At 36.8% G+C, this 24,708-nt stretch overlaps 1 protein-coding gene across 5 annotated transcripts in view; it reads right to left on the bottom strand.

The window, feature by feature from the left end:
• Nucleotides 1-24,708, bottom strand: part of FRY (FRY microtubule binding protein) — a gene marked incomplete at its 5' end in the record, with an annotated part of 648,830 nt that overhangs the window by 85,228 nt on the left and 538,894 nt on the right. For 4 of the 5 annotated variants that reach the window (XM_079773965.1, XM_079773962.1, XM_079773963.1 and 1 more), the window contains 4 exons: nt 3,722-3,911; nt 5,047-5,213; nt 7,945-8,106; nt 8,665-8,865. In XM_079773965.1, coding sequence (XP_079630091.1) covers nt 3,722-3,911; nt 5,047-5,213; nt 7,945-8,106; nt 8,665-8,865 — 720 coding nt within the window. The remainder of the gene's footprint in view (nt 1-3,721; nt 3,912-5,046; nt 5,214-7,944; nt 8,107-8,664; nt 8,866-24,708) is intronic. The other variant, XM_079773964.1, reaches the window with a different exon arrangement.

Raw genomic sequence — 24,708 nt, 5'->3', positions numbered from 1 at the left:
CCCCAATGAGAACATTTTTAGTCTCCCAATATCTAACACACAATATCTTTAACCAAAAGAACAAAATAATTAATGAAAAAATAATTCCAATCCTAAGCATTGACTTTCTCCAAAGAGGTCTCATACTTTTTGAGTTGTAGAATCTCATCTATGGTAAAGCTGATCTTCCCGGTTATGGAAAAATTTGCATGGCCCCAAAGCCACAGCAGTTTATTATACGTTATGCTAGGTAAATGCCAACCATGTTGCATATTATTTATTTTTTCTATCTAGAAATCCTGGTATAATACATAACATACATCTGTCTTTATTTTGTTACATTCCCTTTCTGTGCGAAACAAAAACAAAAACCCTGACAGAATGTTAAAGAGAAAGTATTGGGAGATGCCATGTCTAGCATCACAACAGCTAGTATAGTGGCAGAGCTGGGAGTGGGATTCAGGTCCCCCAAACAGTTTGGGGTTCTCATTTTACCTATAGATAAAGTGAAATCTGAATTTATTGTTTATTGTACTGAGAAGCTGTATCTTCCAGGGAACTTTAGAGTCACATAAAAAGGCAGGTGCTATTTAAGGAACATAAATTCAGTTTTGTCCTCCTGAATTTCATATGAACACATCCTATAATTTGGTGGCACTGTGTGATGTAATGACAATATTCTAACACAGGAATAGCTGGAAGGAAATATACTGACCAAGACACTTGGAAAGATGTCCAAACTGAATCATTAGAAGCCATTTCCTTGCTTTTAAAATGAAATTATTTTTTCAATTACTTCCTCTCTGCTTCCTCTAAAACCCACTGAAATACAGGAAAATGTGGTGTTCATATACACAGAAGAATGTTGGAAAATAGTAAACAGACATGGTGAGGACATGACAGGAGATTAATAGACTCCATGTCTGAAATGTATTTCAATTCTAGCACATTTTGATACTGTGATTGCCTTCAATCACATGGTATTTGGTAGTAGTTAAGAAAGTTCTTAAGGCTATATATAATATTAAAACCAAAACAGGAAGTACACATTTGTATTATTATTTCAGATAAACTCCATGGGGATTCATCAATACAATGATGAAAAAAGAAATCCAAACCTAATGTACCACCTGCAGGGGCCCAGTCCCATCTCCCAGCTCATGTAACAACCTGTTGGTTTATTGACATTAAATCAGAAGCTGTATGTTTAAGATTTCCATTAAGCTACATTTCTGTTCATTCTTCTTACATTTACTGAGCACATATTGTGTGCTAGTGAAGGTGCCAGCTACTGGGTCGTCAAAGAAAGACACCATTACCTGCCCAGGGAATAGGAGAAGGGACATAAGGAGGCTTCACTCAATGACATGACAAAGAATCAGGGATTTGCATGTAATTTGGAGGATAGTTCAGGTACAAGAGGAGATAACTTCTCTAAGTGAAGAGAAAAGTATTGCTCAGAACTATAAAATTGAGCATGAATAGTCTAGTAACTAAATAAGACAAAGTTACTACAACAGGCAAACTTAGATATGCATTATTCACCATTATTTAAAAATCTAAATAAGAAATTACTTTGCTTCTGAACCCTTAACAATGAAATTGACCTCAAATGCTAGCTTTCTGGTAGTTTGTTCTTAAATTTCAATCTGGTTTAATGTTAGGGTGTTTCTGGAATTTTTATCTTTAAGCAGCCAATTGTTTTCTGTCTTAAGCCTGGCAGCTCTTATAGTCCCCAGTTAATCTCAGACACAATCTTAGTTTGTCCACTTAAACTTCTTATAGGTTCCTCTGAAAGTAAATTGAAAAACTTGAGAGACAGCAGCACAAATAACACTCAGTGAGTAACCATGGTCTAAAAGTTACTAAAAATGGGTCATATAAAGGGCCTCTGGGCTGAAAAACAGATTTTGCTTTTATATTAACTAAATTACAACTTCTTGAATTTAAAATGATTTAAGGCAGATGATTCCAGTTTATTCATTTTGTACTTCTTATATAGTTCCTTATTTTCTTGCCATTGCTCTTTCTGAAGGTGGTTAGAGGGCTCATCCCTGAGTCTAACCAAGTCATCGTCCCTGTCTCTGATATACTCTACAGAACTCAACATCTAACAATGTATAGTTGGGTTCTAACTCATGTCCCCACTTATCTATCAATTATTCATGTCCATTCAAAGTTGGAACTGCATAGTTATTTTCCATTTTTTTCCTTGTATTATCAGTGGCAGTTCTGTTTTATGCATTATTAAAAATAAAGTTAAGAAAAATGCTTTTCTGAAAATAATTCAAGAAAAGCATTTTCATTATAGGAAAATAGGAACTTGAAATAAAGTAAAAAGAAGAAAATAAAAGACAACCATAATTTCATTACCCCAAATAAACTACAATGAAATGCTAGTGTATAATCTTCATTATTTTCTAGGCATTAAAAAGAGGATCAGTATTCTATATATATATATTTAACACCAGTTTTCTTTTAAACTATATGGTAACCATGTTTCCATGTCAGTAAATCTTCAACTATGACCTCATCTTCATGGCTGAGTCAATATCTGCTTTAAACACAGCACACAAGGCTAGTTAACTACAATGATGCTTAAAGACCTTTTAGTTTCTTCCTAACAAGGCACCTTTTCTCTTCTTCGGTTGTCTCCCACCTCTGCCAACATTTGATGAAATTTGGAGAGTAAATGTTCAGAGTAAGACAAATACAATTTTGCAAGTCAGAGATGGGCAGGCATAAAAATAAACTTTTAAGCACCAACCAGAAGTTTAGTTCTTGCCATCTCTGTAGTTGAGTCATTTTTAAATGTGCTTGAAGCTAACAAGTTGAATCTGAAGGTGCCCCACACAAGAGACACTTATATGTAGCTGTGTATCTAAGATCCCCAGGTACCTGGCTAGTGTGTGTGTGTGAAATCCAGCCTCGCCCCCTGCTGGCCACATCTGGTACTGCAACCCTCTGGTGGGAGGGACATTGGTTCCAATTTGCACAAGAGCATTATTCCGGACTAGATGGGCAGTGGTTCACACAGCAGACTCAAATGATGACCTCCCATCTGTTTAGAATCAGCTAAGGGAAATAAGCAATTGTTCATAGCCACCCCTAGCATGTTTAAGGAATTTTTAGGGGGGATAAAAGACAAAGAAAGGAAAAACACAGATAAAGAAAAAAAAAATGCAGGAGAGGTCTCAGAGAAAAGCAGAAATGGTGGAGGGGCTTGGAGGAAGATTTCACTTAATGGTCCTGATATCATGGTGGCCTGGGATTCATGGCACCAATAAAGGCCAGAATGTCAGAAGTGAGCAGGACATCATGGCAGCCTAAGTCATTTTTTTTTCTTTATTGATTAAGGTATTACATATGTGTCCTTATCCCCCCAATGCTCCCCCATCCCCCGCTCATGCCCTCACCCCCGTGGTTATTTGAGGGCAAGATCTTCACAATACCAGTGTGAGAAGGTTGAATAGATTAAGGTTGAACAGAAGAAAGGATGAAGTCAGAGGGGAGAGAGAGAGAGAGAGAGAGAGAGAGAGAGAGAGAGAGAGAGAGAGAGAGAGAGAGAGAGAGGAGAGAGAGAGAGAGAGAGAGAGAGAGAGAGAGAGAGAGAGAGAGAGAGAGAGATGTTTGGAGGAGAAAATAGTATAAACCCAGAACTAAACAGCAATCCCTTCTTAAATGAGAAGTTAGCTGGCTCCCAAGAGAGCCCAACTGTTTTGACTTGAGGTGAGCATGGTACCTTAAACAAGGAAGAGAACACGTGAAACGTGTACACAGCACAGGAGCCATCGGAGTCGCACATGAGCTGATTGATGTGGCTGCGCCAGGCTTCCTCTGCATCGTCACAGGCTGCAGGCTGAAACGCAGCAAGGATGGCCGAGAAGAAGGGTGAGGGCGGGGGAGAGACTCTCCTGTCACCTTCTCCAAAGCTGGAAGAAATGACGACTGTGTCAAGAAGTGATGTCCTTCCTTACAGTGTGGTGTAAGTGCTACTCCTGAGTCAGCCTCATGAGGGGTCCTCCTCTGTCCATTCCTCTGTTTGAGGTATGCTCTGGGAATCTGGCTTTCATTCAAAGGTCTCTGAGATTCCAGGAAATAGAATTTTTACTTCTAGAATTTCTGTGATTCTTCCAATTCTGATTCCTTTCTACAGATTTGGTACCTCTTTTAGCCTTCAGCAACTCTCTCTCACGTGTCTAGATGGCCACTCTCAAGACACAGTAACATGCTTTTCTGTGCCCTTTCAGTTCTTGGCATTTTTCATTGTGAAAAATTAGAACAAAAATTTTGAATCTTTTACCTTTTCCTTAACGAGGGCAAATGCATAAATGCCCAGAAGAAAAGTGGAAGGAGGAAAGGAAAGAGGAATGCAGAGAGGAATGAAGAAAGGAGAGATTATGAACAAAGGTTAAAAGGCAGATCTTCCTCTGGGCATTACCATAAGCTCTTTGGTGAGGGCATACTGGCCACTGTCACAGGGGCCCTTTGTCTAGCCATATCAGAAGATTTTACTTATTTTCAATGTTCAGAGGAGTGATTTTAGAATTCTGATTTTCTTCTCCTGAAGTAAGCCTGTAGCCTGTGATTTAGTCTAGATGCCACATTAGGGTTTACATCTCTATTCCTCTTTAAATTTTTTCCCATGTGTATTCGCTGACTATATCTCACTCGTTTCAGAAATATGAGGCTAGAAGCCATCTGCTCGAAAAAGCGTAGGTATTTAGCTTATAAAGAACCTCTTGTTCTGGTCTTTCAATTCAAAATGGAAAGAACTCATTTCTGAGACTTGCCAATCTTGCTTATTTTCAAAGCTCACAAAGACCATGTCCTCATTGGCTTTTTGTTAGTCTGTGGCTTTATAAGGACCTTTTTGGTTCCACATAGGCCCTACTGGAGATGGATGATTCCAACCCACTAGGAGCCCTCTAGCTTATGTGTCAGTTTGGACTCCTTCATTAGGAGGTCCCAGCAGTGTGAGTATGACATTCAACTTGAGTCAGAGTGAGTGCATTCCCACGGGCCACGCATACTGGCACCACGTATTTCTGCCAAGGGCTTCTCTACCTTGCCAGAGTGAACTGGTCCAGGGCTTGGCTGCTTTTTTCTTCTGCCTCAGTCATATCCAGACTAAAGCTATCACTACATTCAAAAGTTGCTGGGAGTTCATTGATGGAAGTAGAAAGATCATCTTCATGTATGGTGGTCTCCTCCGCCTCCTGTACAGCTTCAGCCTGGAAAATGAATAGAGAAAAGACCCCACAATATAAAAGATATATGGGCAAGTCTGTTCAACTGAAGGAAAAGAGGCTGAAATCCTGACAGTGACAGAAGTTGGGGGCATTAGTTTTCTAGTTATAATGTCATCAATTTCTATAAGCAGACTCAGGAACTATCTGAAGTACTATTCTTTTTTTTACTTTTCATTCTTCTTCACAATGGTTTCCAAAGAGGCTCTTGGGAGGTTACCACATTTGACTATGATTATGGAATAGAGAGGCTAAATTGGAAAGACCACAGTGCCCCTGTTCTGACCTCCACATTTGATGAGGAAATTATGCCCCATGTGAGAAAGGCCTTGCCTAGTATCTCATCAGAGCTGGAGCTGGGGTTAGAAATACCACCAATGGATTTGGAATGCTTTCCATTGAACAACCCCAGCCTATCCAGATATAACTCTCCAACACAGAACTCCTCACCTATGGAAATTAGAATTTAGAACCCTCAGTTACAGTATAGTAGATGTTCAAGAAATGTATCCAGTGTGCATGAATGCTCCATAGTGATCACTAAGCTGCCACACTGACAGACCTTTCCACACTGAAAACCCTCTGAGATCCACTGACGTATGAGGGGCTGTTTCCTCATTACTATAAAATGTAGAACAAGCAGCGAAATGAAAGGGCTGCAGGGCAGGTAGAACTGGGATCAGGGAGGGGCAGGAAGGAGTCATAACAAGTAAAATGGAAAAAAAGCTGTAGAACTGACTTTTCTTTATGAGTGGAAGGAAGACAACTGGGTTACAGACTAGAAGAGAAGAGAAATTACACATATATGCTTCAGTGAATCATTTTCTTAAAACAAACACAAAATCAGGGCAAAATAGAAATGTCTACAAATTAGAGCATTATCACAGACATCTTGCCACCAATTTAGTATTTTAATTGAGGATTAATAGGGAAATTAAAAGGGGTGTTTAAAGATGTGTTAGGGAATTAGCGTGTCTCATGTTTTTAAAAGAATTGCTCATAAATACTGGATTTTGGAGGCTTATCCATATCTGTTTCTTGCTGCTTTCTAAAACTGGAGTGGTGCCAATGATACTGGCTATGGGTGATTGGTCTGGGTTGTTAGTGTACATAAACTTAATCTATTAGAGGACACCTGAGTTCCTATAAAAATATCTTTTATTTTCTCTTTGTAACATCATAGGTATATAAAACATAGCAGAAACCAGATTATGTTAAACAGAGATAGCTTTTCAGAAATTAAACTCAATCTTTCCTTGATAGAATTAGATGATATCTCTGTGTCCATAAAAATATTATTATTTAGATAATGCTTTTCATGAGCAATCTATATAACTTAGCATTAAAGATAGAAAAATGCCTAGTTTAAGAATGAGAAACATCAAGTGCTAATAACTTGACACTTATTTTGTGATGTCCTTTCCATGAAATTTAATTTCTTAATTTTAGGATTCTGGAGTTTTAATCTCAGATAAATTTTCTTTCTGGCCCCCCTTTTGGCTAAAAAATGGCTCTACTAATTCTAACAATCCTTGATCATAGTCCCTTTGCAATGGGGCAATCTTAGAAATAACTTTTCTTTAAGCTTCAATATTTTTAGGTGATGCAATTTGGTTGGTTGTTCTTGGTTTATAGTGTGTAAGATTTTCCTAGATCTCAGATCCATTTTTAGTGAACCATAAAAGAATACAGAATATTACATTTTTCCCCATTATGACTTTTTTCCCATTAGAAGTATTAGAAAGAATATACTTTTATAAATTTTTTTCTTATTTTATTTTCTCTTTCAAACATATTATTATGACCAATCTCAAGATAAAGACAACTTTATCTTAATAGGAATAGGTTATGTTGGTATGTCTAATATGAGAAGACAAAATTCTAATCTGAAGAGCACATACAGAATGTCCCATAAATATATATACACACTTTAACAGCTGATAGGTCAATTTTTAAAATGAAATGTATTTTAAAAAACTGCCTTTGTAATTATTCAAAGTGTGTGTGTACATTTTTTTGGGATACCCTATATATGAATACAAGGTGGGAATTAGTTTTATGGAGAGGATATTTTCTGAAAATTTTGATAAATAAGCTTTAAATTAAATATACATTGTTAGGTTTTTCTTTTAAGCTGACCATTTAAATAAGAAAATGGTATTCATTACTTACTTTTCTCTTCAGAGAGCCTGGCAAGGGCTGTTTGGGTGAATCTGTTTTGTTCATAATACTGAAAATTCTGATAGTATGCCAAAAGGCGAGGCTTGAATCAATGTACAAATTGTATAATTGGTTCCTACATAGGAAAAAATTTCCTCCAATACATGCACACACCCACACTTCAACAGCACATTGTTTTATAAAAGTCATGACAAAAAACAGCAGTTTCCCAGTCACAGCGATCTCAGACATATACCAGTTTGTTCTGCCATTAATTAATCAGCTGTGTTCATGCTGAATGGAAAATGCAGACTGTTTCATTTTTAGAAGACCTCCTATCAAATCTCTAACAACCAACAAGAAGTGGCTGCTCAAGTTAGGAGGATAAAACAACTTAAAACATAGGCTTAGGTGCACAAACTCAATTACATAAAAAAAGGAAGAAAGAAAAAGATGAAGTTAGACCCTCTACTTGCAACCCCCTAAGAATTCTCAGAAAATTGGAAGGACATTTCCTTTAAGAAAATTACAATCATAATTGCCAAAATCTCTTCACCTTGGAACCCTCAGAAATCTGAAGACTATTCGTATCAGGCAAAGAAGAGTCAAAGCTAGCCATTCTAGTGCTAAAGGAATGAGAGTCAGCGGGGGTCATTTCACAGGCTGATGTGAGCGATTCCACAGGGTTGACCTCCTCAGAAGGGGAGAGATTCATGATCTGTTGACAAAGCAAAGGAAAGAAAAATACAGTGTGATGTTTCCACAAAAGCTCGAATTCTTCTTTCCATGAGAGTATAGACCATTGTATGAGCAAGCTAGTTGTTGGTTGATAGGTCCTGTTTAATGTACATAGTTCACTGTTATTAGAACTTAAAATTGGGAGCTGGCGACCTGGTGTGATGGCATAGCACTCTTAACACACAAACACCCACATTTACAGATAACCACATCAAAATGTCTGTCATAGTTCCTAAAACTTCAGATATTTGAGGAATTTTTAAAAGGTTTCAGCCTAATGCAAGTTATTTGGGGGAAATCTAGGCCCTAACAGATCTGATGGCATCCAGAGATTGTTAATAGTATAACAAACACCCAGCATTTGCTTCCGTGTACAACTTACAGAGAAGAGGCCACTGAGATTCAGTTTGACACCACATGATGGTTCACGTTTTGGTTTAGCAGCTCTGGAAGTTTCTTTAACTGCAACTGGACACTGCTACTGCTTTAGTTCCAGAAACACGTCTGCCAGTTCCCACAGTGGGAGAGTTTTACTCACGAGGTCCGAGTGCTCTAGGATTTGGCTGGTGGCCAGGTCCTCCTCCTCAGACGATTCATCAGAGTCCTCATGGTTCATTTTGTTTAGGCTGGGAGAGCTTCCTGAAAGCTGGTGCTCCTCCAGAAGCTTCATGTCACACTTGTCCAGACTGTCCAGAGATCGTCTGCGTACTCCCCAGTTAAAGTTGTCCATACTCTCACCCTGAAATCATACCATAAGCTATTTTTTTTATGCCTAAATTTACTCACATCTTCACACATTCAATTAGTCATGACTTAGAAATAATATTTGCATTATGAACTCTCAAGCCCTCATATCCTTTGGTACCAAACATTTGGTGACATGATGAGAAAAGTAGTAAAAGCATACTGTTTTCACCGTCACGTATATTGCATCATAGGTAGACTGATCACATACTTTTGTATGGTGTGGTAGGTAATATTGTGTTTTTTAAAACTTGATTGGGGTACACTTCATAGATGATCTATTTCTAAAAATCTGTAATAAAGACACCATTAATAGTAAAATAACTTCAAAAGAGATGTGCCCCCAACCCTACTGTAGTACAGTTTTCAGAAGGAGCAAAAGTAGGAGCTATGCTTTTAGCATATTCCACATACTCCGGGTACCAAGGAGAAGAGAATTAGGCAAACATTTCAGCATTTTCGCAGATAAAATGCAGTTAAGAAGATGGGAGAGCAGCTAGGAAATCCGTCCAGTCATGCACGATGCAGAGGCCACAGCAGCAGGGCTTAACTTTTGCTTCTGGATCATTTTAAAAAACTGTCCCAACACAGAAAGTAGTTGTTTTCCTGGACCTGAAATGACTGACTTGGTACCAAGCATTATTGATGGCCTGTACATTAAAAAAAGTTTTTTTTCAATTTCAGTTGACATTCCATATTATTTTGTATTAGTTTTGGGTGCACAGCATAGTGGTTAGACAATCATATGCTTTATTAAGTGATTCCCCAATATTTCCAGGACCCACCTGGCACCATACAGTCATTACAATGTTATTGACTATATTTCCTATGCTGTAATTTATATCCCTGTGACTATTTTGTAACTGCCAATTTGTACTTCTTAATACCTTCATCTTTTTCATTCAGCCCACCTCTCATCTGGCAACCCTCAATTTGTTCTCATATCTGAGTCTATTTCTGTTATATTTGTTCATTTATTTTGTTTTTTAGATTCCACATGTAAGTAAAATCATATGATATTTTTACTTATTTATTTTTATTTTTAAAAAATATGCTTCTATTGAATTTTAGAGAGAGAGGAAAGGAGAAGGTGAGAGAGATAGAAACATAAATGATGAGAGAATCATTGATCAGCTGCCTCCTGCATACCCCACACTGGGGATTGAGCCTGCAATCCAGGCATATGCCCTGACCGGGATTGAACCATGACCACCTGGTTCAATGGCCAATGCTGAACCACTGAGCCATGCCAGCTGGGTGAAATCATATGGTATTTGAATTATTTCTCTGTCTGACTTATTTCACTTAGCATAATACCCCCTAGGTCCATCCATGGTGTTGCAAATGTAAGATTTCATTGTGTCTTTTTATGGCTGAGTAAAATTCCATTACATATATGTATCACACTTTCTTTTTTTTCATGATTTATTGTTATTTCATTTTACTTTTGATTAGGTGATAAGAACCCATGAACCCACCTCCCCAAATAAAAGCCATGTCCTTGACAATGACCTTTATGTAACTAAATGGTTACTTTCACCCCATCCCATCCTCTGCACCCCTTCTTAACCAGGGACTTATAACCTGGGACCAATGTTCATCATTCCATTGCTTGATTTTCTTTTATTTCTTAAAATCTATGTGTATTTTTACAAAGCATATATATATATATATATATATATATATATATATATATATATTCTATGCACATACATAATTCTCCTTCAAAAGAAAGTGAAATCATGCCATATATAGTTTTTTTCTGAATAAAAAGTATAACTTTTTTTAAAAAAATTATTTTTCTGTTTTATTTAGTTTTCTGTTACATACATGCTATTATTTAGGAATATTTAACAGTGGCAATTAGTAATATTTAACTTTAGTACTAATTAAATAATATATGTAAGAAAATATTTTAAAAAATATAATCTCTTAAACACATCTCTTTCTCATTAAAAAGTCTCTGGAAATATAAAATGTAATGCTTGCATAATATTCCATATTTTAGTTGGACCATAATGTATTTATGTCCAGTTGGGCATTTAAAAAATCATTATTGTTGAAAGTATTACATAGGTTCTCCTCCCCGCCCCATTAACCTCTTCCAGCCTGCTCCCATTACTGCCCGCCCCCCCCCAACAAGGCCCTCAACATCCCATTGTCTGTGTCCACAGGTTATGCATATATGCATACAAGATCATTGGTTGATCTCTTCCCACCCACCCTCCCCTGCCTTCCCTCTGAGGTTCAACAGTCTGTTCAGGCTTCTATGACTCTGGGTCTATTATTGATCATCAGTTTATTTGGTCCATTAGATTCCACATATGAGTGAGACCATGTGATACTTTTCTTTCTCTGACTGGCTTATTTTGCTCAGCATAATATTCTCCAGGTCCATCCATGCTATTGCAAATGGTAAGAGTTCTTTCTTTTTTATTGACATGTAGTATTCCATTGTGTAAATGTACCATAGTTTTTTTATACACTCATCTGCTGATGGACACTTAGGCTGTTTCCAAGTCTTAGCTATTGTAAATTGCGCTGCTATGAACACAGGGGTGCATATATCCTTTCTGATGAGTGTTTCAGGTTTCTTAGGATATATTCTTAGAAGTGGGATTACTGTGTCAAATGGGAGTTCCATTTTTAATTTTTTTGAGGAAACTCTATACCGTTTTTCACAGTGGTCGCACCAGTCTGCATTCCCACCAGCAGCGTACTAGGGTTTCCTTTTCTCCACAACCTCGCCCAACACTTGTTGGTTGATTTGTTGATGATAGATAGCCATTCTGACAGGAGACAGGTGATATATCATTGTTTTGATTTGCATTTCTGGGATGAGTAGTGAGTTTGAGCATTTTTTCATATGCCTCTTGGCTTTCTGTATGTCCACTTTGTAGAAGTGTCTATTTAGGTCCTTTGCCCATTTTTTTGATTGGATTGTTTGTCTTCCTTTTGTTAAGTTGTATGAGTTCCCTATATATTTTGGAGATTAACCCCTTATCAGGTGTATCATTGACAAATATGTTCCCCCATGTAGTGGGCTCTCTTGTTATTTTGACGATGGTTTCTTTTGCATGCAGAAGCTTTTTATTTTCATGTAGTCCCATTTATTTGTTTTCTCCTTAGTTTCCATTGTCCTAGGAGATGTGTTGGTAAACATATTGCTATGAGTGATGTCTGAGATTTTGGAGCCTATAGTTTCTTCTAGGACTTTAATGATTTCACATCTTAAATTTAAGTCTTTTATCCATTTTGAGTTTATTCTTGTGTATGATGTAAGTTGGAGGTCTAGTTTCATTTTTTTTTGCATGAACCTGTCCAATTTTCCCAACACCATTTATTGAAGAGACTGTCTCTTCTCCAATGTATGATCTTGTCTCCTTTGTCAAATATTAAATGAGCATAGTGACTTGGGTTCTCTGTTTCTTTCCATTGATCTATATGCCTGTTCTTGTGCCAGTACCAGGCTGTTTTGAGTACAATGGCTTTGTAGTATAACTTGGTAACTGGTATTGTGATTCCTCCAACTTTGCTCTTAGTTCTCAAGATTGCTGCAGCTATTTGGGGTCTCTTTTGGTTCCATATAAATTTTTGTAGTATTTGTTCTAGGACTGTGAAATATGTAGTTGGTATTTTAATAGGGATTGAATTGAATCTATAGAATGCTTTGGGTGGTATGGACATTTTAATGATGTCAATTCTACCAATGCATGAACATGGCATATTCTTCCACTTGTTTATATTTCCTCTATCTCTTTTTTTAAAGTCCTGTAGTTTTCCGAGTACATGACATTTACCTCCTTGGTTAAGTTTATTCCTAAATATCTCAAAAATTTTTTTTGTTGCAATGGTAAATGGGATTGTTGTTTTAGTTTCTCTTTCTCAGAGTTCACTATTAGTGTATAAAAATGCTATGGATTTTTGGGTGTTAATTTTGTATCCTGCTATGTTTCTGAATTCATTTATTAAAGCTAGTAGTTTTTTGATGGAGTCTTTAAGGTTTTCTATGCACAGTATCATGTCATCTGTGAATAGTGAGAGTTTTACTTCCTCCCTTCCAATTTGGATGCCTTTTATTTCTTCTTCTTGTCTGATCACTATAGCCAGGACTTCCAGTACTATGTTGAACAAGAGTGTTAAAAGAGGGCATATCTGTCTTGTTCCTGTTCTTAGGGGAAATAATTTTAGTTTTTGCCCATTGAATATGACGTTGGATGTAGGATTGTCATATATAGCCTTTATTATGTTGAGGTATGTTCCCTCATTCCAACTTTGCTGAGAGTTTTTATCAAAAAAGGGTGTTGGATTTTGTCAAATGCTTTTTCTGGATCGATTGATATGATCATGTGATTTTTGTCTTGCATCTGTTTATGGGCTGTATCACATTTATTGATTTGTGAATACTGAACCAGCCTTGCATCCCTGGAATAAATCCCACTTGGTCATGATGTATAATCTTTGTCATGTATTGATGGATCCAGTTTGCTAAAATTTTGTTGAGGATTTTAGCGTCTATGTTCTTCAAGTATATTGGCCTGTAGTTCTCTTTCTTTGCCATCTTTATCTGGTTTTGGAATCAGTGATGCTGGCTTTATAGAAATCGTTGGGAAGTTTTCCTTCCTCTTGAATTTTTTTGGAATAGTTTGAGGAGTAGAGGGGTTAGTTCTCTGAATATTTGGTAAAACACCCCTATGAATCCATCTGGATCAGGGCTTTTGTTTGCTGGGAGTTTTTTTATTTTTTTATTACTGCTTCAATTTCATCAGTAGTTATTGGGCTAGTCAGGTTTTCTGATTCTTCCTGATTGAGATTTGGAAGGTTGTATTTTTCTAGGAATATGTCCATTTTGTCTAGGTTGTCCTGTTTGTTGGAATGAAGTCATTCATAGTATTTTATTAAAATTTTTTATATTTCTGTGTTATTTGTAGGTACTTGTTAGTTGTTACTTCACCTCTTTCATTTATGATTTTGTTTATTTGGGTCCTCTCTTTCTGTTTCCTGGTGAGCTTGGCTAGAGGTCCATAAATCTTGTTTATCCTTTCAAAGAACCAGCTCTTGGTTTTATTGATCTTTTGTGTGTGTGTGTGTGTGTGTGTGTGTGTTTTGTTTTTTTTTTTGTCTCTATGTCATTTATTTCTGCTCTGATCTTTATTATTTCCTTCCTTCTACTTGTTCTGGACTATTCTTGTTGTTCTCTTTCTAATTCTTTAAGTTGTACTGTTAGATAACTTACTACAATTTCTCTCTCTCTCTCTCTCTCTCTCTCTCTCTCTCTTTTTTAGGTAGGCCTGTTGTGCTATGAACTTCCCTAGCAGGACTGCTTTAACTTTTTCCCATAGGTTTTCGATTGTTGTGTGTTCATTTTCATTTGTTTTCAGGATTTTTAAAAATTTTATTCTTTGATCTCTTCGGTAACACATTCATTGTTTAATAACATGCTATTTAGTTTCCATGTAGTTGATTGTTTTGAGCATTTTTATTGTAGCTGACTTCTAATTTCTTGCCATTGTGGCCTAAGAAGATGCTTGATATGATTTCAATCTTTTTAAATTTGTAGAGTGTTAGCTTGTGCACTAACATGTGGTCTATCTTTGAAAATGTCCCATGTGTACTTGAGGAGAATGTATATTCCGTAGCTTTGGGGTGGAATGTTCTGAAGATATCAATTAGTTCCATCTGTTCTAGAGTGTCCTTTAGGATTGCTGTTTCCTTGTTGATTTTTTGTCTAGAAGATTTATTCAGTGATGTCAGTGGGGTATTAAAGTCCCCTACTATGATTGTATTGTTGTCAATGTCTCCCTTGATATCATCCAGAAGTTTTTTTTTATTATATATTTAGATGCTCCTGTATTGGGTGCATATATGTTTCTCAGAGTTATAGTCTCTTGTTGCATCGATCCCTTTAGTATTATGAAGTGACCTTCTTTATCTCTTGTTACGGCTTTCACTTTGAAGTCTATTTTGTCAGATATAAATATTTCTACCCCAGCTTTTTTTCATTTTCATTTGACTGAAAAATTTTTTTCCATTCCTTTACTTTCAGTCTGTGAGTCCTTTGTTCTAAGGTGGGTCTCTTGTAGAGAGCATATATATAGGTCATGTTTTCTTATCCATTAAGCTACCCTATGTCTTTTGATTGGAGCATTTAATCCATTTACATTTAATATTATTATTTGTAGGTACTTGTTTTTGCCATTTTTATTCTTTATGCCTGTCTTCCTTCTTCCTTTTCTATTCCCCCCCCCCCCTTTTTTTTTTTACAACAGTCCCTTTAGCATTTCATTTCTTGCTTTGCTGGTTTGGTGGTAATGAGCTCCCTTAACTTTTTTTTTTTGCCTGTGAAGCTCCTGATTTCACTTTCAACTTTGAATGATAGCCTTGCTGGATAGAGTATTCTTAGATTCAGGTCCTTGCTTTGCATCGCTCTGTATATTTCATTCCATTCCCTACTGGCCTGATGTGTTTCAGTTGAGAAATCAGTTGATAATCTACTGGGAGATCCCTTGTAGGTAACTTTCTGTCTATCTCTGGCCACCTTTAAGATCCTTACTTTGTTATTGGTGTTTGCCAATTTAATTACGATGTGTCTTAGTGTGGGTCTTTTTGGGTTCATCTTATTTGGGATTTTGTGTGCTTCTTGGACTTGTGGATTTTTTTCTTCCCCAAATCAGGGAAATTTTCTGTCATTATTTCTTCAAACAGGTTTTCTATTCCTTGCTCAGCTTCCTCTCCTTCTGGCACACCTATTATGTAGATGTTGTTTCATTTCATGTTGTCCCAAAGCTTCCTTAGACTCTCCTCCTGCTTTTTAATTTTTTTTTTTTTCTGTTGCTGCTCTGCTTAGCTGCTTTTCTACCTTTTCTTCTAACTCACTGATTTGGTCCTCAGCTTCTTCTAATCTACTGTTGAAAACTTCCAGGGTGTTCTCTATTGCAACTATGTCATTCTTCATTTCTTCTTGATTCTTATATTTGTTGGTGAATTTCTCATCCAGTCGTTTGAGCATCCTTATAACCATTACTCTGACAAATTGCTTGGCTCCATTTCATTTCATTTCATTCCTTTTCTGGTGATTCCTCCTTTTCTTTTATTTGGGGGTTGTTTATTTGTCTTCCCAATTTTTTTGTTCCTTTGTAATTGTTTCTATGTATTAGATCAAACTGCTATGCCACCCAGCTTTTTTGAATTGGTCTTATGTAGTAGATGTTTTGTGGGACCCAGTGGTACAGTCTTTTAGGTCTCCTGGGCTGGGTGTTCAAGGGATACTTTCTCCTTGAGATATTTGGGTTCTCCTGATGTAGTTGGGTTTTGAATGTTATTGTCCCTTTCATGGACAGAGTCTCCTCTCAGGGTGTCTTATTATTTGGTTTGCTCCCTACCACGTCATGCCAACTGTTTTGAGGTGCTGACTGAACAGCACAAAATACAACACAAGACATGACACAGAAGGAGCAGAACACGAATGTACACAAAACACCTATAATTCCAATAAAAGTGACTATCAGAGAAATGAGAATTAGGAAAGAGAAAAGAGAGCAAGAATGAATATAAGAAACAAAAAAGAAGAAAGAAAGAAAGAAACAAAGGAAGAAAGAAAGAAAGAAAACGGGGAGAAAACACAACAAAACAAACAAATAAACCAAAAAGCACAAACAAAATACACCCAGGAAAAAGGGTGGAGTAGATGCAGAGCTTAAATAAAGAAAATAAGGTCAAGGAATTGGAGGAATAGGGGAAGGACCATGGTTTAGAGTAGGGGAGGGAGAAAAAAAATGTGAAGACAAGAAGAAAAAATAAAAAATATTTATTTTTGAAAAGGAGAATAGAGGAGAGAGCAGGTAGGCCTAAATTTAGGCAGTGAAACAACCTAAAAAATTAGGAGAAGAAAAAAGCAAGAGAAGAGAGAAAAAAATTTAAAAAATTGAGTAATGAACAAAAAGATAAGAGAAGGGGAAATAGAGTAGGAGCAGGGAAGAGGAAATTAGATATATGAATAAACCAACAGAGGCTTGAATAATAACATCAATAAAGCAGATTAAGAAGATCAATTTTAAAAAAAGGGAAGAAGGAAAGGGGAAAACTAAAATGGGGAAAGGAGAAGCAAAACAGTAGGAAAAAAAGAAAAGAGAGGAAGAAAAAGGTTCAAAGAAAATAATCATAAAAAATAAAAATTAATAAAAAAGTGAAGTGTTCACTTCAGCCGAGTTTTAATGCCCCATTGGAGCTGGTTTAGGACCCCTCTCTTCTGTCTGCCAATTCTGGGCTTCCTGTTAGGTACTTAGGTGATAACCACTGTCAGGTACTGTCTTTTGCCTTTTAGCACCCTGTTTGAAGCTCCAAGTGATCCACTGGTCTTCTGCTCATGTCTGTCTCTGCAGGCCTTGGCCAACTTGCCCTCTTTGCCTGTCTGCCAGCTGTCAATCTTAATCATTCAAGTGTCTGTTTCGGACAGGGCTTTAGGTGGGTTTGGTGCTGTTTTGCTTTTGGGGAATAAGATGGCTGTTTATTCCCTGACCTAGAGCTACTCCTCCACGAATGGCCCAAAATATTAATCTGCCCTTGGTTAGTCAGAAATCCTTGTATGGAGACCAATGGGGTTGGCTGGAAACCTGGAATTTTTATCAGTCTGGATCCCAGAATAGTGGAGCAGATGGCTCCTCTTTCAATCCAGTCACTGAGGGCTCCTTGGGACTATTCAGACCAGTAAACTTGGCTTCGGCCTTTGTTTCCTCTGGAAAGCTCAAAATGCAGGGTGTGGCAGGCTTTATCACCTGCCTTGAAGCTACTGGGAGGGGCAAGCTCTTCTGAGAAGAATTTGCCGCTTAGGTTTGGAGGCTTAGGAATGTTCCAATGCAGGACTCTTGGCCACATCTCCCTGCCCTGCTTCCCTCCCCAGCCTCTCCTCAGGCACCTCAAGTCCATGCCTCCCTCCCTGGACCAAAGCCTCGGGTGAGTAATTTCAATTGAAAAGTCCTGTGTTCTGAGTTTAGAGGATAAAAACAAAGACAAAACAAAACAAAAACAACAACAAAACCGTGGCTTTTTCTCTCCCCAGAACCACACTGCTTTCCCTTTGCCACACTGTCTTTCACGTGTTTTGCACCTTTTGTGGGGCAGCCTTTCATAGCATCCACTTGTCTATTGATGGGAACTTGGGTTGCTTCCATTTCTTGGTTATTGTAAATTAAACTGAAATGAACAAAGGGGTACATATTGCTTTTCAAATTAGTGTTTTGGATTTCTTCAGTTATACACCCAGAAGTGGAAATGCTGAGTCATAAGGTAGTTTTATTTTTAATCTTTTTGAGGAAACTCCATATTGTTTTCCATAGTGGCTGCACCAATTTGGTATCCCAGGAACAGTGTACAAGGGTTCCCTTTTGTCCACATTCTTAGCAACACATGTTGTTTGTTGATTTATTGATGGTAGATATTTTGGCAGGTGTGAGATGATAACTCAGTCATTTTAATTCGCATCTTTCTGATGATTAGTGACATGAGCTTCCTTTCATATGTGTATTGGTCATCAGTGTGTCCTCTTTGGAGATGTGTCTATTCAGGACCTTTGCCCATTTTAAAATTGGATCATTTGTCTTCCTGGTGTTGAGTTGTATGAGTTCTTTATATTTTTGGAAACTAACCCCTTATCAGATATATCATTGGCAAATATGTTCTCCCATACAGTGATATCCCTTTTCATTTTGAGGATGGAGTTTGTTTTTTTTTTTCCTGTGCAGAAGCTTTTGACTTTGATATAGTTCTATTTGCGTATTTTTTTCTTTGTTTCTCTTGCCCTAGGAGATGTATTGGTGAAAATTCTGCTACGTGAAATGTCTGATATTTTACTGCATGTGTTTTCTTAAAGAATTTTTTGTTTTAAAGCAATACCAACTTTAAAAAATATATTTTTATTGCTTTCAGAGAAGAAGGAAGAGGGAGAGAGAGAGAAACATCAATGATAAGAATCATTGATCCTCTGCCTTCTGGATGCCCCCTACTGAGGATTGAGCTCACAACCTGGGCACATGCCCTGACTGGGAATAGAACCATGATCTCCTGGTTCATAGGTCAACACTCAACTACTGAGCCATGCTGGCTGGGCATCTTCTAGGATTTTCATGTTTCATGACTTACATTTAAGTCTTTTATCCATTTTCAGTTTATTCTTATGTATGGTGTAAGTTGCATGTACTTGTCCAATTTTTTTGCATGTAGTTGTCTAATTTTCCCAACACCATTTACTGAAGAAATGGTCTTTACTCCATTGTATGCTCTTGCTTCCTTTGTCAAATATTAATTTACCATACTGGTGTGGGCCCATTTCTGGGTTCTCTATTCAATTCCATTGATCTATATGCCTATTCTTGTGACTGTACAAGTTTTTTTGAGCACAATGTCTTTGTAGTAGAGTTCGGTATCCGGTGATCCCTCCCAATTTCTTCTTCTTTCTCAAGATTGCTGCAGCTATTCAGGGTCCTTTTTGGTTCCATATGTGTTTTTGAAATATTTGTTCTAGATCTGTGAAATATGCCAATGCTATTTTAATAGGCATTGCATTGAGTGGTATAGATTGCTCTGGGTAGTATGGAAATTTTAATGATATTAATTTTTCCAATCCATGAACACAGTATTTGCTTCCACTTGTTTGTATCTTGCTGTGTTTTTTTGTTTTGTTTTTTAATGTCCTATAGTTTTTTGAGGACAGGTCTTTTAAAAATATGCTTTTATTGATTTTTAGAGAGAGAGAAGGGAAAGGGATAGAGAGATCAAAACATTGATGAGATGAGAGAGAAACCTCATCAATTGGCTGCCTACTGCATTCCCCCTACTGGGGATCAAGACTGAAACCTGGGCATGTGCTTTGATCAGGAATCGAATTGGTGATCTCTTGGTTCCTGGGTCAACATTCAACCACTGAGCTACATCAGCCCAGCTATCCTTCATTATTTGTGTGATGTATTTATTGATTTGCGAATATTATACCAGCTTTACATCCCCAGAATAAATCACACTTGGTCATGGTGTATGATCTTTTTAATGTATTAAGGGATCCAGTTTGCTAATATATTGTTGAGGATTTTAGCATCTATGTTCATTAGGGATATTGGTCTGTAATTTTCTTCCTTTGTAGTGTCTTTATCCAGTTTTGGAATTAGGATAATGCTAGCATGGTAAAAAGAGCTTGGAAGTGTTCCTTCCTCTTAAATATTTTGGAATGGGTTGAGAAGGATAGGTGTTAATTTTCCTTTGAATGTTTGGTAAAATTCTCCTGGAAGCCATCCAGTCCATGGATTTTGTTGTTGGGAGTTTTTTGATTACTGCTTCAATTTCAACAATTGTTATTGGCCTATTCAAGTTTTCTGATTGTTCCTGATTAAGCTTTGGATGATTGTATGTTTGCCCATTTTATTCAGGTTGTCCATTTTGTTGGGAAAAAGTTGTTTATAGTATTTTCTTACAATCCTTTATATTTCTGTGGTGTCACTTGTTACTTTGTCTCTTTCATTTCTGATTTTGTTTATTTGGATCTTCTCTCTTTGTTTCTTGATGAGAAACATCAAACAACCCTATTCAGCAACTCTATGGCTAAAGATTCATCAATCTTGGTTATCTTTTGAAAGAACCAGCTCTTGGTTTCATTGATCTTTTGTATTGGTTTCTCAGTCTCTTGGTCATTAATTTTGACTCTGATTTTTATTACAGTCTTCCTTTTACTTTTTCTGGGCTTTTATTGTTTTTCTCTTTCTTATTCTTTTAGTTGTAGGGTTAGATAATTTATTTGAGCTTTTTCTTGTTTCTTGAAGTTGGCCTGTAATGCTATGAACTTCCCTCTCAGGACTGCTTTTGTTGTTTCCCATAGATTTTGGGTTAATGTGTGTTCATTTTCATTTGTTTCCTAGAGTTTTATTTATTTATTTATTTATTCCTTGATCTCATTGGCAACATATTCATTGCTTAATAACATGCTATTTAGCTTGCATGTGCTTGAATGTTTTTGGGTTTTTTAATTGTAGTTGATTCCTAGGTTTATATCATTGTGGTTCAAGAAGATGCTTGATATGATTTCAATCTAATTGAATTTGTAAATATTTATTTTGTGTCCTAACATGTGTCTGTCTTCCAAAATATTCCATGTGCAGTTAAGTGGTTGAATGTCAACCCATGAACAGGAGGTCATGGTTTGATTCATGGTCAGGGCACATGCCTGGGTTGCATGCTTGATCCCGAGAGTGGGGTGTGCAGGAGGCAGCCAATCAATGATTCTCATTCATCATCCTCTCTCTCTCTCTCTCTCTCTCTCTCTCTCTCTCTCTCTCTCCCCCTCTCCCTTCCTCTCTGAAATCAATAAAAATATATATTTTAAAAAAGAATGTATATTATGCAGCTTTGAGGTGATATGTTCTGTAAATATTAAGTCCACCTAATCCAGTGTGTCATTTAAGGTTGCTGTTTACTTGTTGATTTTTTTTTTTTGGGGGGGAGGGCCTGGAAGATTTATCTAGTGATGTCAATGGGGTGTTAATGTCCCACACTATGACTGTATTGCTGTTGATCTCTCCCTTAAAGTCCTCCAGGAATTTTAAAGTATATTTCAGTGCTCCTATATTGGGTGCATATATGTTTGCCAGTATTATATCCTCTTGTTGGATTGTTCTCATTAGTTTATATAGTGACCATCTTTCTCTCGTGTCATGGCCTTTGTTTTGAAGTCTATTTTGCCAGATATAAGTATTGCTACCCAAGCATTTTTTTTGTGTGTTTTGTTTCTATTTGCATGAAAATATTTTTCCATGCTTTCACTTTCATCCTCTGTAAGTTTTTTGTTCTGAGGTTGGTCTCTTGTAGACAGCATATATATGGGCCTTGTTTTCTTATCTATTCAGCCACCATATGTCTTTTGATTAGAGCATTTAATCCATTTACATTTAAGGTTCATTTTTGATAGGTACTTATTTATTGCCATTTTTAAAATATATTTTATTGATTTTTTACAGAGAGGAAAGATGAGGGATAGAGAGTTAGAAACATCAATGAGAGAGAAACATCAATTCAGCTGCCTCTTGCACACTCCCTACTGGGGATGTGCCCGCAACCAAGGTACATGCCCTTGACCGGAATCGAACCTGGGACCCTTCAGTCCTCAGGCCGATGCTCTATCCACTGAGCCAAACCAGTTAGGGCTATTTATTGCCATTTTTATCCTGTATGCATATGTTCCTCTCTCTCTCTCTATTTCTTCTTCTTACAACAGTCCTTTTAGCATTTCTTGCAATGCTGGTTTGGTGTTAAAAAACTCCTTTAGCCTTTTTTATTTGGTCTTGGAAGCTTTTTATTTCATCTTCAATTTTGAATGATAGCCTTGCTGGATATAGTAGTCTTGGTTTCAGATCCTTTCTTTTCATTATTTTGAATACTTCATGTCATTCCCTTCTGGAAAGCCTTATGGGAGGTCCTTGTGGGTAACTGACTATCTCTCTCTTCTTGTCCTTAAGATTCTCTCTTTGTTATTAATATTTCTCATTTTAATTAAGACATATATTGGTGTGGCTCTCTTTTTAATTGGGACTCTCTGTGCTTCCTGAACTTGTGTGACTTTTTCCTTCACCAGGTTAGGGAAGTTTTCTGTCATTATTTCTTCAAACAGGTTCTCTATCCCTTCCATTCATTCTTCTCCTTCTGGTTCCCCTATGATGTGGATACTATTTCATTTCACATTGTCCCAAAGTTCCCTTAACCTGTCCTCCTGCTTTCTAAGTATTTTTTCTTTTTGATGCTCTAATCGAGTGATTTTTTTTCTACCTTATATTATAATTTGCTGATTTGATCCTCTGCTTCTTCTAACCTACTATGATTTCCTTCCAGGGTATTTCTTATTCCAGCTATGTCATACTTTATTTCCTACTGGTTGTTTTTCATGGTTTTTATATCCTTTTTCATGCTGTTGAGCATTCTAAAAACCATTACTTTATATATACTGTTTCTGATAAACTCCCTGCCTCTTTTTCCAGGGATTCCTCCTGTTTTTTTCATTTAGGGCCTGTTTCTTAGTTTCCCCATTTTCACTGTTTCCTTTTGCTTGTTTATGTGTATTGCTATGCCTTCCAGTTTCAGTGGTGTGGCCTTCTTGTGGGACCCAGTGGTATAGAGTCCTTGATTCTCTGAACTGGGTGCTCTATGAATGTACCTTGTGTGGATTAAGTGAGCCTCCCTGTTGAATTTGGGTCTTGATCATTATTGCCCCTTTCATGGGTGGGCTCAGCCCTAAGGCTTGCTGACTGATTCCCAACCCTGACCACATCATGCCAACTGTTACACGGGTGCTCTGCTAATTCCCTGCCTTCCTCCAACCTCTGTTCTTGTCCATAATCAGCTAACAGTACCACTAACAGCTGCCATTTATGTATCTGGTGTATGATAGTTTTAATTGCTGAATTTGTTTTGCTAATATTTTTGAGGATTTTGCATGTATGTTCATCAGAGCTATATCCCTATAATTTTTAAAATGTCTTTGTCTGGTTTTGGAACCAGGATAACACTGGCCTTGTAAAAGGAACTTGGGAGCTTTCCCTCCTCTTGAATTTTTTGGAATAGTTTGAGAAGGATAGGTGTTAATTCTTCATTGAATATTTGGTAAAATGCACCTGTGAAGCCTTCAGGTCTGGAACTTTTGTTTGTTGGGAGTTTTTTGATTACTGATTCAATTTCTTTGATAATAATCAGTCAGTTCAGATTTTCTGTTTCTTCTTAATTCAATATATGTTTCTAGGAATTTATCCAACTTTTTCCAAATTGTCCAACTTGTTAGGCATGTAATTATTCTTAGTATTTTCTTATAATCCTTTGTATTTCTATGATATCAGTTGTCACTTCTCCTCTTTCATTTTTAATTTTATTTATTTGTTTTTTAAAATTAAATCTTTACTGTTGAAACTATTACATATGTCTTTTTTTTCCCTCACATTGACCTTTTCTAGACTGCTCCTGCCCACTGCCCCAGGCCTTCACCACCCTATTGTCTGTGTCCATGGGTTATGAATATATGGATACAAGTTCTTTGGTTGATCTTTTCCCATCCACCCACCCTCCCCTGCCTTCCTTCTGAGATTTGACATTCTGTTCCATGCTTCTATGTTTCTGGATCTATTTTGTTCATCAATTTATTTTGTTCATTAGATTCTACATATGAGTGAGATCATGTGATACTTGTCTTTCTTTGACTGGCTTATTTCACTTAGCATAATATTCTCCAAGTCCCTCTATGCTGTATAAGAGATCCTTATTTTTTAATCTCTCTCTCTTTTTCTTGATTTTGGTTAAACACTTTTTAATCTTGTTTATATTTTCAAAGAACCACTTCTTAGTTTCAGTGATTTTTCTATTGTTTTCTTAGATTCTACTAGTATTTTGTTTCCACTCTGATTTTTATTATTTTCTTCCTTCTATTCACTTTGTTTTTGTTTGTTTGTTTATTTTGTTTTGTTCTTTTTCTAGTTCATTTAATGTATGGTTAGATAGTTTATTTGCCATTTTTCTTGTTTCTTCTGGTAGACACACATTGCTATGAAATTCCCTCTTAGGACTGCTTTAGCTTTGTCCCATAGATTTTGAGTTATTGTGTTTTCATTTTTATTTGTCTCAAGGAATCTTTTGATTTCTTTGTTATTCTCATGGTTAACTAATTCATTGTTTAGTGAAACATCTGGTTGAATGTGTCATTTAAGGTCACTGTTTTCTAGTTGATTTTCTGAAGGTATATCCATTGATGTCAATGGTATTTAAAGTCCCCTATTATGACTGTACTAGAGGCCTGGTGCAAGGATTCATGCACTGGTGG

This window comes from Cnephaeus nilssonii (genome assembly GCF_951640355.1).
Source record: "Cnephaeus nilssonii genome assembly, chromosome: 6".
In the NCBI taxonomy this organism is placed as follows: domain Eukaryota; kingdom Metazoa; phylum Chordata; class Mammalia; order Chiroptera; family Vespertilionidae; genus Cnephaeus; species Cnephaeus nilssonii.
Note: the sequence above shows the minus strand (reverse complement) of the source record. Positions and strands in the feature narration are given on the sequence as shown.